Source organism: Cherax quadricarinatus, chromosome 91 (assembly GCF_038502225.1).
Source record: "Cherax quadricarinatus isolate ZL_2023a chromosome 91, ASM3850222v1, whole genome shotgun sequence".
Taxonomy (NCBI): domain Eukaryota; kingdom Metazoa; phylum Arthropoda; class Malacostraca; order Decapoda; family Parastacidae; genus Cherax; species Cherax quadricarinatus.
In genome coordinates, this window is record NC_091382.1 from 1431360 (window position 1) to 1457970 (window position 26611).

At 40.0% G+C, this 26611-nt stretch overlaps 1 protein-coding gene across 3 annotated transcripts in view; it reads right to left on the minus strand.

Moving 5' to 3' along the window:
* LOC128704926 (protein split ends-like) overlaps window positions 1–26611 on the minus strand; it is a 407345-nt gene that overhangs the window by 17174 nt on the left and 363560 nt on the right. For 2 of the 3 annotated variants that reach the window (XM_070104316.1, XM_070104315.1), the window contains exons 11-14: window positions 19252–19614; window positions 16834–16906; window positions 15656–15870; window positions 14792–15031 (exon numbers count right to left, since the gene is read on the minus strand). In XM_070104316.1, the coding sequence (XP_069960417.1) occupies window positions 14792–15031; window positions 15656–15870; window positions 16834–16906; window positions 19252–19614 (891 nt within the window). The remainder of the gene's footprint in view (window positions 1–14791; window positions 15032–15655; window positions 15871–16833; window positions 16907–19251; window positions 19615–26611) is intronic. The other variant, XM_070104317.1, reaches the window with a different exon arrangement.

Here is a 26611-nt window from a genome sequence, read left to right on the forward strand (position 1 = left end):
GGATTGATAGTGGCTCTCAATACATCAAGTACTTTCTTATTGGTTCGTTCCGCTAACCCATTGCTGGCAGGATGATGAGGAACAATGGTGGATTTAGTGATCTTGTACAAGGTACACAAATTTTCAAGAATTTCATTACAGAATTCACCTCCATTATCTGTTACTAGGGACTTAGGGGTGGTATGCCTGCAGATAATGCGTTCTTTAAACGCTTTAGCTACTGTCTCGGCAGTCTTGTCTGCAATAGGAACTAACTCGCAATATCTGGTGAAATGGTCTACCATAACACACAGATGTTTGTTACCTTGGAGGGAACATTGGAAATTAGTTAACAAATCTAGCGCAACTCTTTCCCAAGGTTCGCTAGTAGTTGGATACACTTGGATTGGATTAGGACCATTAGCATTGCCTTTATGTTGCATGCAGACACTACATTTCCTAACATACTCAGAAATATCAGTTGCCATACGAGGCCAAAAGTATTTCAATCTGGCTTGTTTTACTGAACGATCCATACCAGGGTGTGCAACACCTGGTACATCATGAACTAGCTGTAAGGCTACATTCACTAGTGACTGTGGAATTACCAACTGGTATACTCTTCTGCTAGGAGTACCCAACTCGGCTGTTCGATACAGTAATTCTTGGTTCATGAGAAAGTCACTGATGGGTGCTGGTGGTTTCACAGTCAGAATAAGATCTTCCTGGAGCAGGAATCGTATCACACCAGACCACATGGGATCTGTTCGTTGAGCATTCTTTACATCTTCAGCACTAAATGGAGGGTCTGCAGTTACTATACTAACATGTCGCGATAAGGCATCTGCGACTACATTTGACTTGCCAGGTAAATGCTCAAAGGTGGGATTGAACTCTTGGATAGTCAAGGTCCATCTAGCTAACCTTCCAGTAGGTTGTTTGTTCTGGAATAAGGGTATCAGTGGAGCATGATCTGTCAAGACATGAACAGAATACTGATAAATAATGTCTCGGAAGTGCTTTAAAGACCATACTATTGCTAAAGCTTCTTGCTCAGTTACTGTATAATTACGTTCAGCCTTTGTAAGGACTCGGCTAGCAAATGCAACTGCGTTGTACTTGCCATCGGTCTTCTGAGCTAGTACGGCACCTATGCCAATTGAACTAGCATCAGTTGTCAGATAGAAAGGCTTAGAAAAATCTGGAAATTTCAAAATTGGAGCAGAAGTTAGCTTTTCTTTTAGAGTTTGGAATGCTCTTTCTTGACGGAAGGTCCAAACAAAAGGAGCATCTTTCTTAAGCAACTCAGTTAGAGGAGCAGCTATGGAAGAAAAATTGGCAATGAAAGATCTATAAAAACCTGCTAAGCCCACAAAGGATCTTACGGCATCAGCAGTTTTGGGAGTTGGAAAATTTAGTACTGCAGTTACTTTACTTTGGTCAGTCGTAACCCCTCTAGGAGTGACTACGTGACCAAGAAACTTAATTTCTGATCTGAAAAATTGACATTTTGACAGTTTGATCTTTAAATTGGCTTCTTCAAGCTTACCAAGTACTACATCAAGTCTTTTCAAGTGTGTATCCACGTCTTTAGACATGACGATTACGTCATCTAAGTACACCATAAGTGCATTACCTATGAGACCTCTAAAGATATTAGTCATGAGCCTTGAGAACGTGATAGGGGAAGATCGTAATCCAAATGCCATACGGAGGAAGTGATAATGACCTGTAGGAGTGGAGAATGCAGTTAGCTCTTGGCTGTCCTCGTGAAGAGGGACTTGCCAAAACCCTTGTAACAAATCTAGGGTTGAAAAGACTTTGTTATCTCCAATATTACGTAAAAGATCACCCAGTACAGGGAGTGGAAAGCGATCTGGAATGGTTTTTGCGTTTAACTTCCTAAAGTCAATTACTGGATGCCAAGTACCATCCTTCTTAGGTACTAGTATCAAGGGTGCATTCCAAGGTGAATTGCTAGGTGCAATAACTCCATCATCAAGCATTTGATTGATCAATTCTTCTGCGACAGCAACTTGTGAATGAGGCATTCTGTACGCAGGTATGTAGATAGGTCTAGTACCAGGTTCAAGTGGAATACGATGGGACAATAAGTTCGTTATACCCATCTTCTCACCTGGTAAAGCAATGGCTTTACGACGTTTGTTCAACAGAGTCAACAAACGCTTGACTTCATCTGGGAAGTCAGTGGGAGCTAAGTCTTTCTCCTCAACTGGTGGAACAGATTGATCCAGTGAGGTGGATGAGGTCTCCCCGGCAGAAATAGCACCGACCCACTGGTCAGGTGACAACTCATCCTCTACCTGAACAGGGTAAGGATAGTGAACAAGGTCAACAAGATTGGTATTTGCTCTAAGGCGAACACTGTGACCAGAAGTGTTGGCCAGGTAGAAATGGATCTTACTATCTCTTACAACATGTAAGGATGGTTCAACAAATAGACCTTTTACTTTGCAGGAATCACTGTCAACTAGGACGTTATCACCATCTGGAACACTAGGAACAACTACAGACACTCTAGTGAGAGCACTAGCCGCAACAGAAACGTCTTTCTGCAGACGGCATGTGACGTCAACAAGAGATGGCATTACTAGTTGCAAGTAATTGTTTTCCGACAAGGCGTCCCCTGTGGAGAAACTACTACTCGAACTAGCAGGCATTGCAGGGATAGGTTGAGCACTCAAGGCAATCTGAGCGTCCTCGGACACTTGAGGCATCGGACTATCCTGCAATTCTGAAGGTATAGGTGGAACACTGATGGGAGTGACAGTATTACCAGTGCCTGACCGCTTGGGTACGCTACTGGAGAAAGCATTAGCTTGTAAGGACTTAATCCGTACATCATACTCTGCAGCAGTATGACAGATTTCTGATCCAAGCTGGTAACCCCAGAATGGAACGATCAAGTCGTCAATTTGTGCATGCCATCGATAAGGGTCGAGCACAATGCGTAAGTCTCGCATGGAAGCAAATCCCAGTAGAAGGTCACCAGGGAAAGTAATCTGGTCGACAACAAGGAAGGAAGCAGTGAAGTCTCTACCTTGGATAGAAAAGGTTAGGGCAGTCGTACCTCGGACACGCAGGTGAGAACCAGATACTCCACTAAGGGAGGACACAGGAGTCGGTTCTACGAGAAGGACATGTCGTAACTTCTTATCCTTAAACAAACTAGACCTAATAATATTGATTTGCGCACCAGAGTCCATGAACAATTGAACGGGCGCATTATAAACAGATGCTTGCACTATAGGGCCTATGGTTGCATTGGAAGTTACATGCAAACAAAAAGGTGGATTTTCATCAGAAAAGACTTGTTCTACTCCATCCCCAAAATCATCTGTGTCAGAGACATGTGAAGCAACAACCTCAGCAGGGTTGTCATTCTCGAGACTGCTTAAGGCTTCAAAGGAGTTGTGAACGGGGATGGTGTACTCATTATCACCAACTGTCACCATGGGGCGGTTTGACTGGGGCACTCGAATTCCCCCGACTGGGAAGAACGAGCCTGGTTCAGGTTAGTTTGAGAATTGGCTAGCCGGGCTGCCCAGTACCCAGTGGGTCTTTGAATACTGCTGAGGTCAGCACAATATGAAAGACCGTGACTCAAGAGACGGTTGATCGTTGAGTCAGACGGTACTGGTAACTGGTTACTACTACTGAGACTGGTAACTGGTTACTACTACTGAGACCTCTATCACTGCCTCTACCACTGCCTCTACCACTGCCTCTACCACTGCCTCTACCACTGCCTCTACCACTCCAGTCACACTCAATCTACAAGCACCAAACAATGAATTATTGTGAAATGTTTGGAAGAGCAGGGAGACTAATGTTCACTCCAGCATAAACAAAGCCACACTGACGATGTGTCAACCACTCCCTCGTATTTTTGTACAATTTCCTTCTTCAATTATATCGTATTATTATTATTATTATTATTATTATTACTATTGTTATTATTAGCAGTAGCAGAAATGTTTGTTTCTTTGCTGTGTTCAAGAGTAAACACATGATGTCACCGTCCAATACCTGTTCAAATAGCCATTCCAATATGCAGTCATGAATGTGTTTACATTATTTATACTGTAGTTTAATAGCAAATAATGAACAAACAAAACACTCACCACACTGAGTGGTGGGAGGGCTGGCTGCCAATTGCGGGGGTCGGAGGGAGGGTAGTAGGGACTCGCAGGTGGCAGGAAACTTGAATATGATTTGGCGGCTGGGAATTTGGTGGCTGGGAATTTGGCGGTTGGGAATTCGCGAATGTGTGAAGCCCGCGAAAGCTGAAAACGTGAATGTTGAGGGAGACCTGTACTTGAATAAACTTACATACATACGAAAGGAATAATTTTCTACAGTTACCCCCAGTAACACATTTTCTCTTATGTTAGACTAGAGAAAAATGTTATTCTTGGCATCACTTGTACAAGTTATCTGGCTCCCACATCTCATATTTATGTTTATTTATTCTATTGTGGGGTGTATTTATCATCTTTATATGTTATATATCATGTTTATTATATAATTTTGAAAAAAATATCATGGATGGATTAATGAAAATGTGTATATTAACGTAATATACAACATTTAATGAGACTCGGTGATTATTATTATTATTATTTCTAATATGGCGTCACTTGTGCAAGTCGTCTGCTACCACATCTCATATTTATGTTTATTTATTCTACTGTGGGGTGTATTTATCATATTTATATGTTATGCATCGTGTTTATTATATAATTTTGAAAAAATATCATAGATGGATTAATGAAAATGTGTATATTAACGTAATATACGACATTTAAATGAGACTCGGTGATTATTATTATCATTACTAATATGACGTCTGGAGACAAAGAACACTCTTACTGATTTTAATGTGTACCTGCAAGCCAGCACAGTATGTAAGTTTATTTAAGTACAGGTATACACAAGTATAATTACCAGAGTATATATAAAATATGAAATAACTTTTAAAAACAATTAAAATTTTGGAGTTTCCAGACATAATGGAGAGACTTAGTGCTTACGTATCTCACAGAGAATGTAAACAAACCGGGTGGGGCGCGGTGACCATATTAGAAAGTCAGGTGGAGGGAGCCGTATAGCGAGTTTTGGTCATAATTTGAAATGACCGTATTAGCGGAAAGCCGTAAAGGGGGGCCCTACTGTATACCTTTGGCTAATCTTTTCAACATATTACTACAAACTGGCATAGTGCCTGATAAGTGGAAAATGGCAAATGTAATACCTATTTACAAGGCAGGTGACAAGTTCTTAGCTTCGGACTATAGACCAATAAGCCTTACCTCCATAGTGGGAAATTTTATGGAATCAATAATTGCCGAAGCAATTCGTAGCCATCTTCATAGGCATAAATTGATTAATGAATCTCAACACGGTTTTACAAAGGGGCGTTCCTATCTTACGAATTTACTAACTTTTTTCACTAAGGTGTTTGAGGAGGCAGATCATGGTAATGAATATGGTATTGTGTATATGGACTTCAATAAGGCTTTTGATAGAGTTCCACATCAGAGGCTACTGAGGAAACTTAAGGCACATGGAATAGGAGAAATTTTTTCCTGGGTAGAGGCATAGCTGACAAACAGGCAGCAGAGAGTTTGCATACATGGGGAGAAATCAGAATGGGGGTACGTCACAAGCAGTGTTCTGCAAAGGTCAGTGTTTGGCCCATTGTTGTTCACAATTTACATAAACAGCATAGATGTGGGAATAAATAGCGACATAAGCAAATTTGCTAATGACACCAAAATAGGCCGGCCAATTCATTCTAATGAGGACACTAGAGCACTCCAGGATGATTTCAACAGACTGATGCAATGGTCAGAGAAGTGGCAGATGCAGTTTAACCCTTAAACTGTCCAAACATAGATCTACGTTTGCACGTGTAGCGCTCCAAACATAGATCAACATTTTATTTTTCATTCCTTCAAATTTGGCACAATAGGCTTGAGTCACCTAGACATGAAAGAATGGGTCTGTGCACTTTTAAAAAATCTGGGAGCACTTAGTACCTTGTGGGAGCACCAGTTCAATTGAGCGCCAGCTAGTGCAAATAGCATGGCAAACACCAGGAATTCACTGATGCCATGTTGCATTAACAGGTTAGATAAATACATGAGTGAGTGTGGGTGGATGTGAGCTGGACCTTACTAGCTTGTGCTAGTCAATGGATGTGGCCTGACTAGGTGGGCCATTTGTCTAAGCTAGGGGGGGGGGGGGAGTGTGACATGTACCTGCCTTGCATGGGCCAGTAGGCCTGCTGCAGTGCTCCCTCTTTCTTATGCATTCGGCAGGTTGGCCGGCTGGCTTGCTTTGGCTGTCTCTCTGTCTATCCATATATCTATCTGTATCTCTGTCTCACATGTACACATAAGTACAGTTATTATGCATAGTGTAAATTACCTAGGATAATAAAAAATTCCAGGCAAAGATAGAGACAGACAGACAGACAGAAACATGTTTGTGTGTATCAGTAAAAACAAAGCCAGGGCTCCCCAAGAACCCATTTATCAAATGCCACCAAGCTGATAACAGACGTCATAACACGATTCTTCAAGGAGTTTGATATCCTATACTCCAGAAAGACAGATAAGCAGAGACAGATAGACAGACAGGCAGGTAGACAGATATAAATAGACAGACACACAAGACATGTTTGTGTGTAACAGTGATAACAAATACAGCGAGGGAGAGCTGGAGCAGTGTGCATTTATCAAATGTCACTAGACTGTCAACAGTATTATAGGGATGCCTTTCATAACAACATGCTTCAAGGTATATGCCAGGGTATCTAAAACATTGCTGGGACCTGTAAATATTTTGTATATATTTCTAGACAATAGTAAATAACCCAGGCAGGTGTAAATGTTCACCTGTCAATGTGATTGTGACTATTTGAGCACTATTTCAGTATCTAATATTAGTGTCAGAACAAAGATTGGCTATGAAATTACAAGAATTATTATAAATTGTAATTATCAGAACATAAAAAATATTTTTTTTTTTTTTATTATCACACTGGCCGATTCCCACCAAGGCAGGGTGGCCCGAAAAAGAAAAACTTTCACCATCATTCACTCCATCACTGTCTTGCCAGAAGGGTGCTTTACACTACAGTTTTTAAACTGCAACATTAACAACCCTCCTTCAGAGTGCAGGCACTGTACTTCCCATCTCCAGGACTCAAGTCCGGCCTGCCGGTTTCCCTGAATCCCTTCATAAATATTACTTTGCTCACACTCCAACAGCACGTCAAGTATTAAAAACCATTTGTCTCCATTCACTCCTATCAAACATGCTCACGCATGCCTGCTGGAAGTCCAAGCCCCTCGCACACAAAACCTCCTTTACCCCCTCCCTCCAACCCTTCCTAGGCCGACCCCTACCCCGCCTTCCTTCCACTACAGACTGATACACTCTTGAAGTCATTCTGTTTCGCTCCATTCTCTCTACATGTCCGAACCACCTCAACAACCCTTCCTCAGCCCTCTGGACAACAGTTTTGGTAATCCCGCACCTCCTCCTAACTTCCAAACTACGAATTCTCTGCATTATATTCACACCACACATTGCCCTCAGACATGACATCTCCACTGCCTCCAGCCTTCTCCTCGCTGCAACATTCATCACCCACGCTTCACACCCATATAAGAGCGTTGGTAAAACTATACTCTCATACATTCCCCTCTTTGCCTCCAAGGACAAAGTTCTTTGTCTCCACAGACTCCTAAGTGCACCACTCACTCTTTTTCCCTCATCAATTCTATGATTCACCTCATCTTTCATAGACCCATCCGCTGACACGTCCACTCCCAAATATCTGAATACGTTCACCTCCTCCATACTCTCTCCCTCCAATCTGATATTCAATCTTTCATCACCTAATCTTTTTGTTATCCTCATAACCTTACTCTTTCCTGTATTCACCTTTAATTTTCTTCTTTTGCACACCCTACCAAATTCATCCACCAATCTCTGCAGCTTCTCTTCAGAATCTCCCAAGAGCACAGTGTCATCAGCAAAGAGCAGCTGTTACAACTCCCACTTTGTGGGAGTTGTCACAGACTGATACACTCAGACTGATACACTCTTGAAGTCATTCTGTTTCGCTCCAAAAATATATAAATTAAAATAAAAATGAGAAAAAAGTTATAGTATTGGCAAAACTTCTGCAAGCAGCAGGAGTTGGTGTTGCCGACAGTTGAGCATCCAGTACCAACTTCACGGTCTTATATTTCGGTAAATACTGACCCTAAAATTTTGTAATTATATAACATGTAGAAAAATGTGCTCTTCATTTTAAAAGGAAAAAACAATTTTTTTTATTTTTCAAAATATTCGGAGCACCACGCGAGTGAACGTAGATCTACGTTTGGAGAGTTTAAGGGTTAATATAGACAAATGCCAAGTTCTAAATGTTGGACAGGAAAATACCTTGCCACCTATAAACTAAATAATGTAGATCTTAATATTACTGACTGCAAGAAGGATTTATGAGTTCTGGTTAGCAGTAATCTAAAACCAAGACAACAGTGCATTAGTGTTCGCATTAAAGCTAACAGAATTCTTGGCTTCATATCTAGAAGTATAAATAATAGAAGTCCTCAGGTTGTTTTTCAACTCTATATATCCTTGGTTAGGTCTCATTTAGATTATGCTGCACAGTTCTGGTCACTGTATTACAGAATGGATATAAATGCGCTGGAAAACATACAGAGGAGGATGGCAAAGTTGATCCCATGTATCAGAAACCTTCCCTATGAGGACAGACTGAGAGCCCTGAATCTGCACTCTCTCGAAAGGCATAGAATCAGAGGGGATATGATCGAGGTGTATAAACAGGAATAAATAAAGGGGATGTAAATAGCATGCTGAAAATTTTCAGCCAAGGCAGGACTCGCAGCAATGGTTTCAAGTTGGAAAAATTTAGATTCAGGAATGATATAGGAAAGCACTGGTTTGGTAAGAGTTGTGGATGAGTGGAACAAACTCCCAAGTACAGTCATAGAGGCTAAAACGTTGTGTAGTTTTAAAAATAGGTTAGATAAATACACGAGTGGGTATGGGTGGGTGTGAGTTGAACCTGACTAGCTTGTACTACTAGGTCTGATGCCGTGCTCCTTCCTTAACCCTTAAACTGTCCAAGCAGATCTATGTTCACATGCATAGTGCTCCAAAAGTAGATCTACATTTTTTTTTACATATTTTCAAACAAAAAAAAAAAAAAAAAAAAGTAGATCAAAGTTTTTTTTACACGTTTTCAAATGTAAAAAAGGAAAAGAAGATCTACTTTTTTTACATACTTTCAAATGTTGAAAAAACGTAGATCTACGTTTGGACAGTTTCAGGGTTAAGTGAAAGGTGCATCATTGGGCTACTCCAGGAGGAGGGGGGGCATGGACCTGCTTCGCATGGGTCAGTAAGCTTGCAGCAGTGGTCCTTCTTTCTTATGTTCTTAAGTTATCCAAATATGATACTGTGCCCTTACAGCAGCCAATGTGTTAATAAAAAAAAACCTTCTCAACAGATTCTATTTTTTATACAAACTGTGTACAGGTGTTGGTGCATCAAAGTATACTTTACACTTATAACCAACATGGAAACAAAAAAAAAAAGAGATTTTATATGTATCAATCTCCACCTGAGATATCAAGTGGAGTATTGGAAGTCAAAATATACAAACTTGCCTTGCTGCTTTTTTGTTTCTATATGGGTTATTATTGAAAGAATTAAGAGTAAGATGGAGAATAGGATAGCAGATGAACAAGGAGGCTTTAGGAAAGGTAGGGGGTGTGTGGACCAGGTGTTTACAGTGAAACATATAAGTGAACAGTATTTAGATAAGGCTAAAGAGGTTTTTGTGGCATTTATGGATTTGGAAAAGGCGTATGACAGGGTGGATAGGGGGGCAATGTGGCAGATGTTGCAGGTGTATGGTGTAGGAGGTACGTTACTGAAAGCAGTGAAGAGTTTTTATGAGGATAGTGAGGCTCAAGTTAGAGTATGTAGGAAAGAGGGAGATTATTTCCCAGTAAAAGTAGGCCTTAGACAGGGATGTGTGATGTCACCATGGTTGTTTAATATATTTATAGATGGGGTTGTAAGAGAAGTAAATGCAAGGGTCTTGGCAAGAGGCGTGGAGTTAAAAGATAAAGAATCACACACAAAGTGGGAGTTGTCACAGCTGCTCTTTGCTGATGACACTGTGCTCTTGGGAGATTCTGAAGAGAAGTTGCAGAGATTGGTGGATGAATTTGGTAGGGTGTGCAAAAGAAGAAAATTAAAGGTGAATACAGGAAAGAGTAAGGTTATGAGGATAACAAAAAGATTAGGTGATGAAAGATTGAATATCAGATTGGAGGGAGAGAGTATGGAGGAGGTGAACGTATTCAGATATTTGGGAGTGGACGTGTCAGCGGATGGGTCTATGAAAGATGAGGTGAATCATAGAATTGATGAGGGAAAAAGAGTGAGTGGTGCACTTAGGAGTCTGTGGAGACAAAGAACTTTGTCCTTGGAGGCAAAGAGGGGAATGTATGAGAGTATAGTTTTACCAACGCTCTTATATGGGTGTGAAGCGTGGGTGATGAATGTTGCAGCGAGGAGAAGGCTGGAGGCAGTGGAGATGTCATGTCTGAGGGCAATGTGTGGTGTGAATATAATGCAGAGAATTCGTAGTTTGGAAGTTAGGAGGAGGTGCGGGATTACCAAAACTGTTGTCCAGAGGGCTGAGGAAGGGTTGTTGAGGTGGTTCGGACATGTAGAGAGAATGGAGCGAAACAGAATGACTTCAAGAGTGTATCAGTCTGTAGTGGAAGGAAGGCGGGGTAGGGGTCGGCCTAGGAAGGGTTGGAGGGAGGGGGGAAAGGAGGTTTTGTGTGCGAGGGGCTTGGACTTCCAGCAGGCATGCGTGAGCGTGTTTGATAGGAGTGAATGGAGACAAATGGTTTTTAATACTTGACGTGCTGTTGGAGTGTGAGCAAAGTAACATTTATGAAGGGATTCAGGGAAACCGGCAGGCCGGACTTGAGTCCTGGAGATGGGAAGTACAGTGCCTGCACTCTGAAGGAGGGGTGTTAATGTTGCAGTTTAAAAACTGTAGTGTAAAGCACCCTTCTGGCAAGACAGTGATGGAGTGAATGATGGTGAAAGTTTTTCTTTTTCGGGCCACCCTGCCTTGGTGGGAATCGGCCGGTGTGATAATAAAAAAAAAAAAATGGGGTTGTAAGAGAAGTAAATGCAAGGGTCTTGGCAAGAGGCATGGAGTTAAAAGATAAAGAATCACACAAAGTGGGAGTTGTCACAGTTGCTCTTTGCTGATGACACTGTTCTCTTGGGAGATTCTGAAGAGCAGTTGCAGAGGTTGGTGGATGAATTTGGTAGGGTGTGCAAAAGAAGAAAATTAAAAGTGAATACAGGAAAGAGTAAGGTTATGAGGATAACAAAAAGATTAGGTGATAAAAGATTCGATATCGGATTGGAGGGAGAGAGTATGGAGGAGGTGAATGTATTCAGATATTTGGGAGTGGACATGTCAGCGGATGGGTCTATGAAAGATGAGGTGAATCATAGAATTGATGAGGGAAAAAGGATGAGCGGTGCACTTAGGAGTCTGTGGAGACAAAGAACTTTGTCCTTGGAGGCAAAGAGGGGAATGTATGAGAGTATAGTTTTACCAATGCTCTTATATGGGTGTGAAGCATGGGTGATGAATGTTGCAGTGAGGAAAGGCTGGAGGCAGTGGAGATGTCATGTCTGAGGGCAATGTGTGGTGTGAATATAATGCATAGAATTCATAGTTTGGAAGTTAGGAGGAGGTGCGGGATTACCAAAACTGTTGTCCAGAGGGCTGAGGAAGGGTTGTTGAGGTGGTTCGGACATGTAGAGAGAATGGAGCGAAACAGAGTGACTTCAAGAGTGCATCAGTCTGTAGTGGAAGGAAGGCGGGGTAGGGGTCGGCCTAGGAAAGGTTGGAGGGAGGGGGTAAAGGAGGTTTTGTGTGCGAGGGGCTTGGACTTCCAGCGGGCATGCGTGAGCGTGTTTGATAGGAGTGAATGGAGACAAATGGTTTTTAATACTTGATGTGCTGTTGGAGTGTGAGCAAAGTAACATTTATGAAGGGGTTCAGGGAAACCGGCAGGCCGGACTTGAGTCCTGGAGATGGGAAGTACAGTGCCTGCACTCTGAAGGAGGGGTGTTAATGTTGCAGTTTTATAACTGTAGTGTAAAGCACCCTTCTGGCAAGACAGTGATGGAGTGAATGATGGTGAGTTTTTCTTTTTCGGGCCACCCTGCCTTGGTGAGAATCGGCCAGTGTGATGATAAAAAAAACAATATGGGTTTTATCCTCCCATGTATATATTTTTTAACAGACTGACCGTCTCCCACTCACATAGGCAGGGTGACCGGAAAAAGAAACACTTTCACATTATCACTGCCTTGCCAAAAGTGCGTAGATACAACACTCAGGTGTTCCCTCCAAACAGCAAATATCCCCACCCCTTCCTTTGGAGTGCAGACACTGTACTTTCCACCCTCAGGACTAAAGTCCAGCTATATATAGAGCTTTTTTTCTCCATACTGTATCCATCCCCATTTCCCTCTTCCTCCAGCTACACAGCATTAAAGCCCATGTGCTTTGATTTTTTGCATTTTCTGGACCAACTCACATTGGAGTGTTCCATTTTCTCCAGCTCTAAATCCTTTTCTTAATTATTTTTCTCTGCTGGGAAGTTTAATTCATTCCACATTCTCTTTTCACAGATCAAGTGGCTATCACTGTAGTTTTAAAACAGACAAAACCCAATTGCTGAATTCTTTTACATTTGCTGGAAGTTTACCTTCACATAACTAACACCAAAGGTACTTTAATTACCTAAGAAAGATGATGCATGAGGTTTCCCTCGCCTCTAACCCCAGCTCAAGCAAGAGAAAAAAGGAAGCTTTGAAAAAGCGAGTTCTCATAAATATTGGCAGATTTAAGAACAATACTTACTTGTACATATTTTAATGACCCAACTCCCCAATATCAGTGAAGGCCCTGGAATAGTACTCGAGTCAATCCATTTATGATTCAGGAGTAACTACTGCAGACTTACAAGTTAACCCTTTGACTGTTTTGGTCATACATATACGTCTCACGAGCCACTGTTTTTGACATATATATACTCATAAATTCTAGCTGCTTCAAATCAAGCAGGAGAAAGCTGGTAAGCCCACACGTGAGAGAATGGGTCTGTGTGGTCAGTGTGCACCATATAAAAAAAATCCTGCAGCACGCAGTGCATAATGAGAAAAAAAAAATCCAACCGTTTTTTTTTTTTAATTAAAATGCCGACTTTGTGGTATATTTTCATATAGTATTTATGGTTGTATTTTCGTTTTCTTGGTCTCAGTTGATAGAATGGAAAACATATTATAGAAATAGAGGTGATTTTGATTGGTTTTACTATGAAAAGAACCTTGAATTGGATCTCAAAGTAGGGGAAATGTTTGATTTTTGCCGATGTTCAAAAGTAAACAAATGATGTCATTTTCCAATAAATGTCCAAGTAGCCATTCTAATATGCACTCATGAATGGGGTGACATTTTTTATACAATTATTACAATATTGCAGTAGTCTGCATAACAATAAATCTTCTATTTTTTGTTTGAATAAAAATTCAAAATAGAAAGCAAGAGTAATATCAGAGGGGCCTGACTGATGAACAAAGAAAATGTTATTTTGCAGCCAGCAATGTCTGCGTTGTTCATTCTGGACCCTATTTTGAAATTGCCATATTTTTTAATTTTCGTGAAATTGGCCAAATTGCAAATTTCTGACCACGTTCTTGGGTAGTTGAAATCGGTAAATGAAAAGTTTCTTGTACTCAATCGATAGAAAAAATAAAGTTCTAAAGAAATAGCTACGAGTTTGGTCGACTGGAACAATGGAATTTGCCGAAAGTAGGGCTCAAAGTGGGCAAAATCGCGGATTCATAAATATCACCATGGTCTCTAACTTCACGAGAGTGTAATTTCGTTCTTTTGGTGTCATTACAATCGGGAAAAGATTCTTTATCATTTCATAAGAAAACATTATTTTTTTTTTCTTTTTGAAATTTTGCGACACCAGGAGACACCTCAGAATTTAGGGTTACGACAGTCAAGGGGTTAAATAAATGGGATGTCTTCCTGATTTTTAGAAACAGTTAACAGCATGGTTACAACACAAACTGGAGGTATAACTTGATATTTCATTTCAAACTTGTAGATTAGTTGCGAATTCTTCAGTTTGGCTGAATATTTCTAGACTAATTACTTTTTTATCACAAGTTTGTGAGAATATAATTATACATTACTTGATAAAACAGTTCTTGTCAAAGCACATCCTCCTAAAAAAGTTTTTTTTTTTTTTTTTTTTTAATTTGGCCTCCCACTGGAACTTGACAAGTTTCTTTACACAGCTCCCTCTCAGTTGGCACAGTGTGCCTGCAGTGAGCAACAGCCAAATTGATCAGGCCATCAACGAGGTTTGGTTTGAGACTAGGCCAAAGGGGTGATCTTTCTTGGAAATATCAGCAGGTTGCTTGGCCAGCACAATATCCACTCAAATAATTGTACTCTGGTATGGAGAGATGAGAATATAAAAAAGCACAAACACTACAGCAGGTCTACTGGTCCATATTACACAGGTGAATAGCCAATAAATCTTAATACGTTCTCTATATAAAAATCATATTTTTTTTTTTAAATAATCTTATTAGGTATATAATTTCTTACCTGTAACAGCATTTGCAGCTGAGGAGGAATTTGTGAAGTAAACTGCTGTTGTGAAATTTGTACCATTGACTGGTGATGAACTTCTGTTGGGGGAATGGTTGGGTAGACATGTCCTGCAGCAGAAGGTGATGAGATGCGACTTCTAGCTTCATGCTCTGCAGTACCAGGAGCTCCTGGAGTGCCAGCACGCCCAGGATAGTAATAGCGGTGGTCATACAATCGTGTGTACACCATGGCCACCTGAAAAACATTGCTTATTTTCATCAAAACAGTTCTAATGCATTTTCAAATTTTATCATTAAAATATATTTTTTGTAAAACTTTCAATGAGGAAATTCTGTAACTCAACTATGGGAAAATGCAACAGAACAATGCAAGAAAGAATAATACAAATGTAATGGACCCAGGGATAACAATTTTTGAAACATCCTGCAAACAATGAATAAAGTTACTGTGAATGCAAAAGAACCTCACATATAAAGCACCTTCCTTTCTGTGTTCCACATTTTCGTTGGCTTCAAATGGAGCCATTGTTCATTATGTTCCACCCACCAGCAGATGGAACAATAGCTAAATTGAAAAATGTGGAACACCGTAAACAGGTGCTGTATATGCAGGGCCCTCCTGCACTGCAAAGAAAATAAACTGGATAACAAGAACCTTTAATTTTTAAAGTATAACTGCAGAGTGCTACTTCTACATTAAACCTTGTCAAGCTTAGATTTCCAGATTGTAAGGCAGTACAGCAAAACATATTAGAAATTCAACACCTAAATTTCCTTAAAATCCAGATGAATGTAATAAATTTTTTTAAAATAAATGTACCACACAGTGGATTTGCTAAGTGTCAAAGCAGTGTGATACCTGTGGAGAGTCTGTTGAGCGATCATGGTGTGGAGATGCCAGCACATGAGGTGAAGACTGTCCACGGGGAGCAAGGGTCGCAGAAGCACCGCTCGATCTTGGAGGGAAGTCAGCTGGACCTGGAGTACCGGTACCAGACCTAGGCTCCAGCTTCTCTGCTTCCCCTTTCTCTAGCTTCATGTCCAGTGGTAATGGTGTTATTATCTTGTCGCCTCCTAGAGAAAGTGGCATCCATCAGTAAATATTCCCAGTGCATAAGTCACATGCAGGTTTCAACTAATTTTTTTTAACACGTTGGCTGTCTCCCACCAAGGCAGGGTGACCCAAAAAAGAAAAACTTCCACTATCATTCATATTATCATTGTCTTGCCAAAGGCATGCAGATATGACATTCAACAATATAAACTGGAAAATACCAAAATTCCAAATACGGTATGTACCAAAATTATAAGTTCAATATTTAGCACAAACAGCACATTTTGCATTACAGGAACCTAACTCACTACATGCTGTTGTTTCTACTTCTACAAAACTTGGAGGTTATGCATATACATTATATGAGTCAACAGAGCTAAGCACACATTTTTTTTACATCTCTTACACTGTTTACTATAGTTCATCTCTATACAGTGGACCCCCGACTTACGATCAGCTCCCAACTCGAACAATTATGTAAGTGTATTTTTGTTAGTGCTTCTGTAAGTGTATTTTTGGGGGTCTGAAATAGACTAATCTAATTTACAATATTCCTTATGTGAGCAAATTCATTCGGTAACGGCACCCAAACAGCCTTCTGGAACGAATTAATATCGTGAGTCGGGGGTCCACTGTATTTTGTTCCCACTTACCTTACACTATACAGTATAAATACATAAAGGACACAAATGCAACTAATGTGACATTTTATTGTGGCAACGTTTCGCTCTCCAGGAGCTTTATCAAGCCATTGACAAAGCTCCTGGAGAGCAAAACGCTTCCACAATAAAATGTCACATTAGTTGCACTTGTGTCCTCTTAATATATTGTCGGTAATTCTACCAACATTCATACAGTATTAATACATTTTCCTTAGTGAATTTCCCTCTACAACAAATGAGACTTTTCAGTGCTCAACATTTCAATAATGCAATTCACATACCAATAATTCAGTAGAGTTTTCAAGGCTACACTCAACTTACCATAAATACCATAATACTGCGAGGGATACATGTGTGGCAGGTATGCAGGTGGTACTCCTCTCATCATTTCACCCTAAAAGAAAACATTACATTAATGGTTTTAATCATGGGTAAAAAATATTAAATGTAAATCCTATATGTATGAGAGATGATTGGGAATAAAGTAGTTGAAGAATGTAGTAAGACCCTACAACAACATTACAATATCTGAATATACAGTTTAGAAAACCAATAAGTCTATAAATGAGACACTTGTGTAACAATCTTGATTAATGGATTTAATACAGACTCCAGGTTGAGGGACCAATTACCTCAACTCCTCCTTGTCTTCCGCCTTTTTCTGCACTGGACTGAAAAAGCCACTAGCTGGTGAATTGTTTCCAGAAAAGATACTCAAATGTTGTGTCTTAATTATTAATATTAGTATCACTATTAAGTACAATGGAGCTGTATATACCTCATACTTTTAACGTACCATCATATTTGTATCTTTAGTGCCATTTTATTTGTAATTCTTAAAGTACCATCTTTTTTTCAATAGATCTTGCCATATGATTATGTTTATCAGTCCTATATTATCACACATCCTTGGTCTCTCCAATAATTTTTTCCTTCCTGGATGTGATTTTCAAAGGAATATTCATTTTTGTTCCACATTTGCCTACTTCTGAACTCCGCTAAATGCCTCATCATGCTGGAAACGTGTATTTTATGATTATACTGAGTTTTTCTTGTTTATCGACATACCTGGAAGGGGTCAATGCCCCTGTGGCCTAATCCTTTACCTCTTGGTTTTTCTATATAATTTCTCTTCTGTACAGCCAACAACTAACCACTTTGTCTGTAGCTACTTTTCTATTTTACTGTTTATTTTACAATCTATCGTTTCACTGCATTATTAGCTTTATTTTTAGTTAGCCCATAGCTAATATATTTCATTCTAACCAGGTTTAGTTCCAGCTTTGTTTCTATTTTCCTTTTAATGTACCAGCTGTCTCCCACTGAAGCTAGGCGACCTAAACAGTAAAACAGATGTTTTTCTTTTTTCTTTTTTTTCAACAAGTCGGCCGTCTCCCACCAAGGCAGGGTCACCCAAAAAAGAAAGAAAATCCCCAAAAAGAAAATACTTTCATCATCATTCAACACTTTCACCACACTCACACATTATCACTGTTTTTGCAGAGGTGCTCAGAATACAACAGTTTAGAAGCATATACGTATAAAGATACACAACATATCCCTCCAAACTGCCAATATAGTAATATATACAGGAGAAGGGGTTATAGCCCCTTGCTGCCGGTATTTTAGTCACCTCTTCTACGATTTGCTGATGTTAAATCCGTTAGTTATCGTTCCAGTGCATAATGAACATTCCCCTCTTCCCTAACAATGAACATGAACAAGATTTTAGTCAATGTAAAGGGGAGAATTCAAAACTCTCCTGAAATGAAGCATAACAAAATAAACAGAGGAAAGCAAAAAAGTATCCAGGAATATCAAAATAATATGTGGGGTGTGATGTAAGTCGCTCTGATGACAAGAATTTGTATTTGCTTGCCCTTGTTTGGCAACAATTACTGTTAATACAGAGTGCAGTAGTGAGTTGATTATATTACGGTAAAGTAGAAATTCATTGCTGTACAGCAGGGGTCTCCAAACTTTTCACTATGGTTGCCATTTTATATAGTTTACACATTTTTGCAGGCCAAAGAAAAAAATTAGTCATATAAATAAATGAATGAGGGTTTATTAGTGGTATTATTTCTAAATATTTGAAGTTGCTGCTACCAGCAAGCTGCAGTTTAGAGAACTCTGCTGGTACAGTGTTAACCTTTTTTCTAATTTACAGGATTGTAGAATCAATAGAAAATTAGCGACTTATACCACACTTTATATATACTACAAGTGAAATCCAAAATTGTGCATAATGGATACAGTGTTTCTAATTTGCAAATTACCAAATAATGACATCTAAACAAACACAACTATTTTTAACACACCAGCCATCTACCAATGAGGTAGGATAATCCAACAAAGAAGAAACATGCCTATTTTCACAGTCATTCAAGATGGTAAGTTTTACCATATTTCTTTTGGGCCGTCCTATCTTGGGGGAAGACGGCTGGCATGCTAAAAAACTACTTGTATATATCTAGCAAAATATCTATAAAATCTGTGTTCAGTAAACAGCCAATGTTATATCTATGAATAAAAAATTTATAGTTTATTAAAAAATACAATGTCAGTGTTGAACTGTTATCCATAAGTATGTCAATGCCAAGCTATCATAAAATGCTTAAAATCGTAAGCAATCTTTGAATCTCAGGGACGAAATCACATTCTCTTAAGCATTAGATCATCTCAAGTATGTTACTGTAATAACAAGGAGAAGTGCATGAAGCATGCGAGGGCACTGACCTGTGTGTGTTGGTGGGCAGGAGGGGGAGTGTGAACAGAGGGAGGGGTGGACAATGGTGGGGACGTAAGGTAGCGTTCCCCACCACCAACACCAGTACCACCACCACCACTACCACCACTGCTGCCACCACCACCACCACCATTACCCCCACTCCCACTTCCACCACCCCCACCGCCACCACTAGCATTGACCTGTGATGGATGGTGGGGATGGTGGCGAGCCACAGGCTGCTGCTGGTACTCTGTTACATCTCCTGCATGGTAGTAGTGAGCCAGCCCACCCTTGGGGGCACCTGACACAGAGGAAGCAGGCATGGGAGCAGCCGCACTGTGAGTGTGGACAGCAGCAGCAGCAGCAGCATGCTGAAAACACCACAACCACAAGTTAGTCAACAAAGAAAGCACCACACCAACACATGCACACCCTCAGCAGTCAGTATCTTAGATCAACAGTAATTTCATGCAATCATGTTAGACAAATATGATCATACAGTAAAGCAGAAAAGAAAAATGAAAGGAAACATGCTTATATAAATTGTTATACTGATTTATATTTTTTCCAAATCATGTTTGCTGAAAAACTAGCATTATTACATAATTAGCTTTAATTAGATTTTACACTATACTGTACTCTAATGAAACAGTATAAATTTGTAAGAAATTATCTGTAAACCACAAAGCTAGGAAAAATTTCTAGATATTTTTCCAGTTTCCCCTTTTCTCTCATCTATTAAATGTATAAAAAAAATTGCTTTTACTGAAATCATATCTTGAACTTTCACCTTCTTAACCTTTAATAGCTACATAATTAATTTTTTAATTAAGTCAGTAATGCTATATAATTTTTCCTATTTTTTTTTTTAACACATCGGCTGTCTCCCACCGAGGCAGGGTGACCCAAAAGAAAGAAAAAACTTTCACTATCACTCATACATAATCACTGTCTTTGCAGAGGCACGCAGATACAACAGTTTAGATAGTCACTCCAAACTGCCAATATCCCAAACCCCTCCTTTAAAGTATAGGCATTGTACTTCTCAAGTCCAGCTAACTGGATTCCCTGAATCCCTTCACAAAATATTACCCTGCTCACACTCCAACAGCTCGTCAGGTCCCAAAAACCATTTGTCTCCATTCACTCCTATCTAACATGCTCTCACACACAATTAAGAATTGATAAATAAGATAGAGCTCAATCACATAAAAGGAGAGAAGTCATCCCGTGTCCTGACATAGGTCGATAAGATAGTAATCATCCAGGCAGGTACTACCCTCCTGTTATGAGCATTAACTTGAAGCCTATTAAATGTTTTGCACTGGCAGGAATGCTCGTTTTTCCTTTGCCTCATGACAATACAAAATGACAGGTAATCTAATAAACTTCTAGGCGAGTACAAATAAGAAGCATGTCTGTCTGGTGCTCAGCAGACGGAGGATCAAGCTTCCACCACGTCTTACTCTGAATGACCTATGTAGGTTGAACACTTAACATGAATTAAATTCTAGTGACTTTTTATATTCTTATCTTAATTTTCCCCTGTTTCTTAATACTCTCACCAGTTATGTATATCCACAGTGGCTGTTGGAAAATCTTTTTCCTGCCTTCAAGAGTTCCATGTGATAAAACCGAAAATTCATCTTCTGATTGACTTTGAACTTTCAGAGTTAGTTTATCTTAGAGGAAGATTCAGATTGTAGCCAAGCTGTGACAGTGCCGATTTGTGAAATTTATTTCGAAAATAAGGGGTATTTTTTTTGTGCATAAGCTCAAATGGCTTGGAGGGTGATGTGAACTGTGATGTCAGTGCCCCTCTGGCAAGACAGCGACTGAATGAGTGATGGTGGAGGCGTTTTCTTTGTCGGGATCACCCTGCCACAGTGAGAGACGACTAGAGTGTTTAAAAATATGAAGTATCTAACCAAAAGAAAGGCCGAGCTTAGTTGTGAGCTGTGCTGGTGCAAACCTGCTAATTTTATTGAACAAATCTGGTGTTGAGGATACCCACCCTAATTTTGATAGGCTAAATTTGGGAAAAAAAAAGGATAACTATACTTCGGCCTCCAAGATGCTAGGTAAATTTGAGACTTATTTTTTGAAAAAAAAAAAAAAAAAAAAAAAAAAAAAAAAATAGCATCTGACACCATAAAATATGTTAATTCTATGTGGGAATGTAATTTAACCCTTTCAGGGATAAATTACATTCCCACATTCTCTCATGATGTAGATCTACAGGAGGGGCCCTGGCCATCAAGACCAGGGCCCCTCCTGTAGATCTACATCATGAGCTCAGCTCACTCAGATAAGCTGTGACTGGTAAATTTTGGCCTAGATATGAGAGAATGGGTCTGCATGGTGAGTGTGCACAGCAAAAATTCTGCCCTATGCAGTGCATTATGGGAAAAGCAAAACTCTGACCATGTGTTTGGTTTAACCCTTAAACGGTCCAAACGTATATATAGGTTCTCTCGGGTAGCACCCCGAATTTTTTGAGAAAAAAAAAATTATTTTTTAATAGGAAGAGAGAGCATATGGTACTCAGGTGTCCCCAATTTTTTTCATATGGTGCACAGTGAGTGCGCATACCCATTCTCTCATGTCTAGGTGACTCAGGCTTATCTTGCCAATGTTGAATGAATGACAAAGGAAACGTATATATACATTAGGGGCACTACGCGAGAGAACGTATATATACGCTTGGACCGTTTAACCCTTTCAGGGTCCAAGGCCCAAATCTGGAGTCACGCACCAGTGTCCAAGAATTTTCAAAAAAAAAAAATTTTATTTTTTCTTATGAAATCGTAGAGAATCTTTTTGTGAAGGTAATAAAACAAAAAGTACGAAATTTGGTGGAAAATTGACGAAATTATGCTCTCGCGAATTTTGATGTGTCAGCGATATTTACGAATCGGCGATTTTGCCGACTTTGACTCCCATTTTAGGCCAATTACATTATTCCAATCAACCAAATTCTTAGCTATTTCACTAGTATTACTTCTATTCTATCGATTGAGCACAAGAAATCGCCAAGTCAACTGTTTCAACTACAAAATAAAGTGATCGGAAATTGTTAATTTGGCCAATTTAACACAAAGTTCAAAATATTCCAATTTCAAAATAGGGTCCAGAATGAACAATGTAGGCATTCCTGGCACTAAACTAACATTTCCTCTGTTCATTAGTTATGTTTTGAGGCTTTACAAATAAATTCCATTTTGATTTTTTATTCACATAATGAATTTTTATTCACACCAAAAAATAGAAGATTTACTGTTATGCAATACTGTAATAATTGTATAAATATCATCACCATATTTGTGAATGTATATTAGACCCACCAGCTGACGTGTATTAGACGTGTGAGGTCGTTTGTTTACTCTTGAATATCGGCAAAAATTTAACATTTCCGCTACTTTGAGCTCAGTTTCAAGCCATTTCCAGTGCTAAAACCAATCAAAATCATCTCTATTTCTGTAATATGTCTTCCATTCTATCAAATGAGACCAAGAAATCGCAAATACAACTATAAAAAACATACGAAAAAACACTGCAAAGTTGCTGTTTTAATCGAAAAATCATGATTTCATTTTTTTTCTCTCATTATACACAGTGTGCTGCAGGATCTGTTTTATGTGGTGCACACATACCACATAGATGTATTCTCTCATATCTAGGCCCAAATGTACCACTCACAGTTTATCAGAGTGAGCTGAGCTCAAGGCGTAGATCTACGGTTTGGACCCTGAACGTAAAGCCGTAGATCTACGGGACGGACCCTGAAAGGGTTAAGGGTTAAAATAGTGACTTTTGTTTTCTAGGATGCTTTTTATGGTTTTACTGGCTGTTTCTTGGTAGCATTTTATAGAATGGAAGACAATTACCGAAACAGATGATTTTGATTGGTGTCAGAACAAAAAGTAAATTGAAATTGGGCTCAAAGTAGCAGAAATATTTGATTTTCTGACAATTTTTCTGAGGATGGGTAAGGCCCCCTACGTCCTCAATCTGCTTCATGGGTTTTTAATAGATCGGATTCAATTATTGGGACATTGTAAACCATGACCAATCATTCCTGGTTATATTTTATTATCTGAGAAATAGAGTAAACCTATTTTTGTGCAATTATGAATTCAAAATGGAAGGCAAGTGTAATATAGGAGAGGTCTGGGGATGTGATGAATGAACCAGGGAAATATTGTTTTAGTGCAACCAGAAATGTCTACAATGTTTATTTTGCACGATTTTTAGCCCTTAAATTGTCCAAACATAGGTCTACGTTTGCACACATAGCGATCCGACCTTGATTTTCTCCATGAGAAAGCATGTAAAAAAAAACGTAGATCTACGTTTGGAGCGCTATGCAAGCGAACGCAGATCTACATTTGGACAGTTTAAGGGTTAAGAGTGATATTTTTAATTTTGTGTAAAACTGGCAAAATTACTGACTGCTGTGCACTTTACAGGGTAACTGTAATAGTAATTGCATAGGCAGTTTCTTGTGCTCAACTGACAGAAATGAAAGTATACTAGCAAAATGGTTACGAATTTGGTCAAATGGAGCAATGGAATCAAACTTAAAATAGGACTCAAAGTTGGTAAAACAACCGATGAAAAAATTGCGGCCCCCGTCTATTATGAGACGGTTTACTGTACATTATTTTATTCACAAAAATGCACTAAACTCTAATAATGTTGAAAAGTGAAACCACTTGACTCCATAGTTATGCTGAGGCTGAGGTCAGCATCAGTAGTGTTATGCTGAGGCTGAGGTCAGCATCAGTAGTGTTATGCTGAGGCTGAGGTCAGTATCAGTAGTGTTATGCTGAGGCTGAGGTCAGTATCAGTAGTGTTATGCTGAGGCTGAAGTCAGTATCAATAGTGTTATGCTGAGGCTGAGGTCAGTATCAATAGTGTTATGCTGAGGCTGAGGTCAGTATCAATAGTGTTATGCTGAGGCTGAGGTCAGTATCAATAGTGTTATGCTGAGGCTGAGGTCAGTATCAATAGTGTTATGCTGAGGCTGAGATCAGTATCAATAGTGTTATGCTGAGGCTGAGATCAGTATCAATAGTGTTATGCTGAGGCTGAGGTCAGTATCAGTAGTGTTATGCTGAGGCTGAAGTCAGTATCAATAGTGTTATGCTGAGGCTGAGGTCAGTATCAATAGTGTTATGCTGAGGCTGAGGTCAGTATCAATATTGTTATGCTGAGGCTGAGGTCAGTATCAGTAGTGTTATGCTGAGGCTGAAGTCAGTATCAATAGTGTTATGCTGAGGCTGAGGTCAATATCAATAGTGTTATGCTGAGGCTGAGGTCAGTATCAATAGTGTTATGCTGAGGCTGAGGTCAGTATCAATAGTGTTATGCTGAGGCTGAGGTCAGTATCAATAGTGTTATGCTGAGGCTGAGGTCAGTATCAATAGTGTTATGCTGAGGCTGAGGTCAGTATCAGTAGTGTTATGCTGAGGCTGAAGTCAGTATCAATAGTGTTATGCTGAGGCTGAGGTCAGTATCAATAGTGTTATGCTGAGGCTGAGGTCAGTATCAATAGTGTTATGCTGAGGCTGAGGTCAGTATCAATAGTGTTATGCTGAGGCTGAGGTCAGTATCAATAGTGTTATGCTGAGGCTGAGGTCAGTATCAATAGTGTTATGCTGAGGCTGAGATCAGTATCAATAGTGTTATGCTGAGGCTGAGGTCAGTATCAGTAGTGTTATGCTGAGGCTGAGGTCAGTATCAGTAGTGTTATGCTGAGGCTGAGATCAGTATCAGTAGTGTTATGCTGAGGCTGAGGTCAGCATCAACAGTGTTATGCTGAGGTCAGCATCAGTAGTGTTATGCTGAGGCTGAGGTCAGTATCAGTAGTGTTATGCTGAGGCTGAGGTCAGTATCAGTAGTGTTATGCTGAGGCTGAGGTCAGTATCAGTAGTGTTATGCTGAGGCTGAGGTCAGTATCAGTAGTGTTATGCTGAGGCTGAGGTCAGTATCAGTAGTGTTATGCTGAGGCTGAGGTTAGTATCAGTAGTGTTATGCTGAGGCTGAGGTCAGTATCAGTAGTGTTATGCTGAGGCTGAGGTCAGTATCAGTAGTGTTATGCTGAGGCTGAGGTCAGTATCAGTAGTGTTAAGCTGAGGCTGAGGTCAGTATCAGTAGTGTTAAGCTGAGGCTGAGGTCAGTATCAGTAGTGTTATGCTGAGGCTGAGGTCAGCATCAGTAGTGTTATGCTGAGGCTGAGGTCAGCATCAGTAGTGTTATGCTGAGGCTGAGGTCAGCATCAGTAGTGTTATGCTGAGGCTGAGGTCAGCATCAGTAGTGTTATGCTGAGGCTGAGGTCAGCATCAGTAGTGTTATGCTGAGGTCAGTATCAGTAGTGTTATGCTGAGGCTGAGGTCAGTATCATTAGTGTTATGCTGAGGCTGAGGTCAGTATCAGTAGTGTTATGCTGAGGCTGAGGTCAGTATCAGTAGTGTTAAGCTGAGGCTGAGGTCAGTATCAGTAGTGTTAAGCTGAGGCTGAGGTCAGTATCAGTAGTGTTAAGCTGAGGCTGAGGTCAGTATCAGTAGTGTTAAGCTGAGGCTGAGGTCAGTATCAGTAGTGTTATGCTGAGGTCAGCATCAATAGTGTTATGCTGAGGCTGAGGTCAGCATCAATAGTGTTATGCTGAGGCTGAGGTCAGCATCAGTAGTGTTATGCTGAGGCTGAGGTCAGTATCAGTAGTGTTATGCTGAGGCTGAGGTCAGTATCAGTAGTGTTATGCTGAGGCTGAGGTCAGTATCAGTAGTGTTATGCTGAGGCTAAGGTCAGTATCAGTAGTGTTATACTGGGGCTGAGGTCAGTATCAGTAGTGTTATGCTGAGGTCAGTATCAGTAGTGTTATACTAGGGCTGAGGTCAGTATCAGTAGTGCTATACTGAGGCTGAGGTCAGTATCAGTAGTGTTATACTGAGGCTGAGGTCAGTATCAGTAGTGTTATACTGAGGCTGAGGTCAGTATCAGTAGTGTTATACTGAGGCTGAGGTCAGGATCAGTAGTGTTATACTGAGGCTGAGGTCAGGATCAGTAGTGCTATACTGAGGCTGAGGTCAGTATCAGTAGTGTTATACTGAGGCTGAGGTCAGTATCAATAGTGCTATACTGAGGCTGAGGTCAGTATCAGTAGTGTTATACTGAGGCTGAGGTCAGTATCAATAGTGTTATGCTGAGGTCAGTATCAATAGTGTTATGCTGAGGTCAGTATCAATAGTGTTATGCTGAGGTCAGTATCAATAGTGTTATGCTGAAGTTTATACTCATAAATCTCGTCCTTTCCTCCCTTCCCCCCAAATTAATTTTGTCCCAGTTGGCATCTTAGTTTATAACATG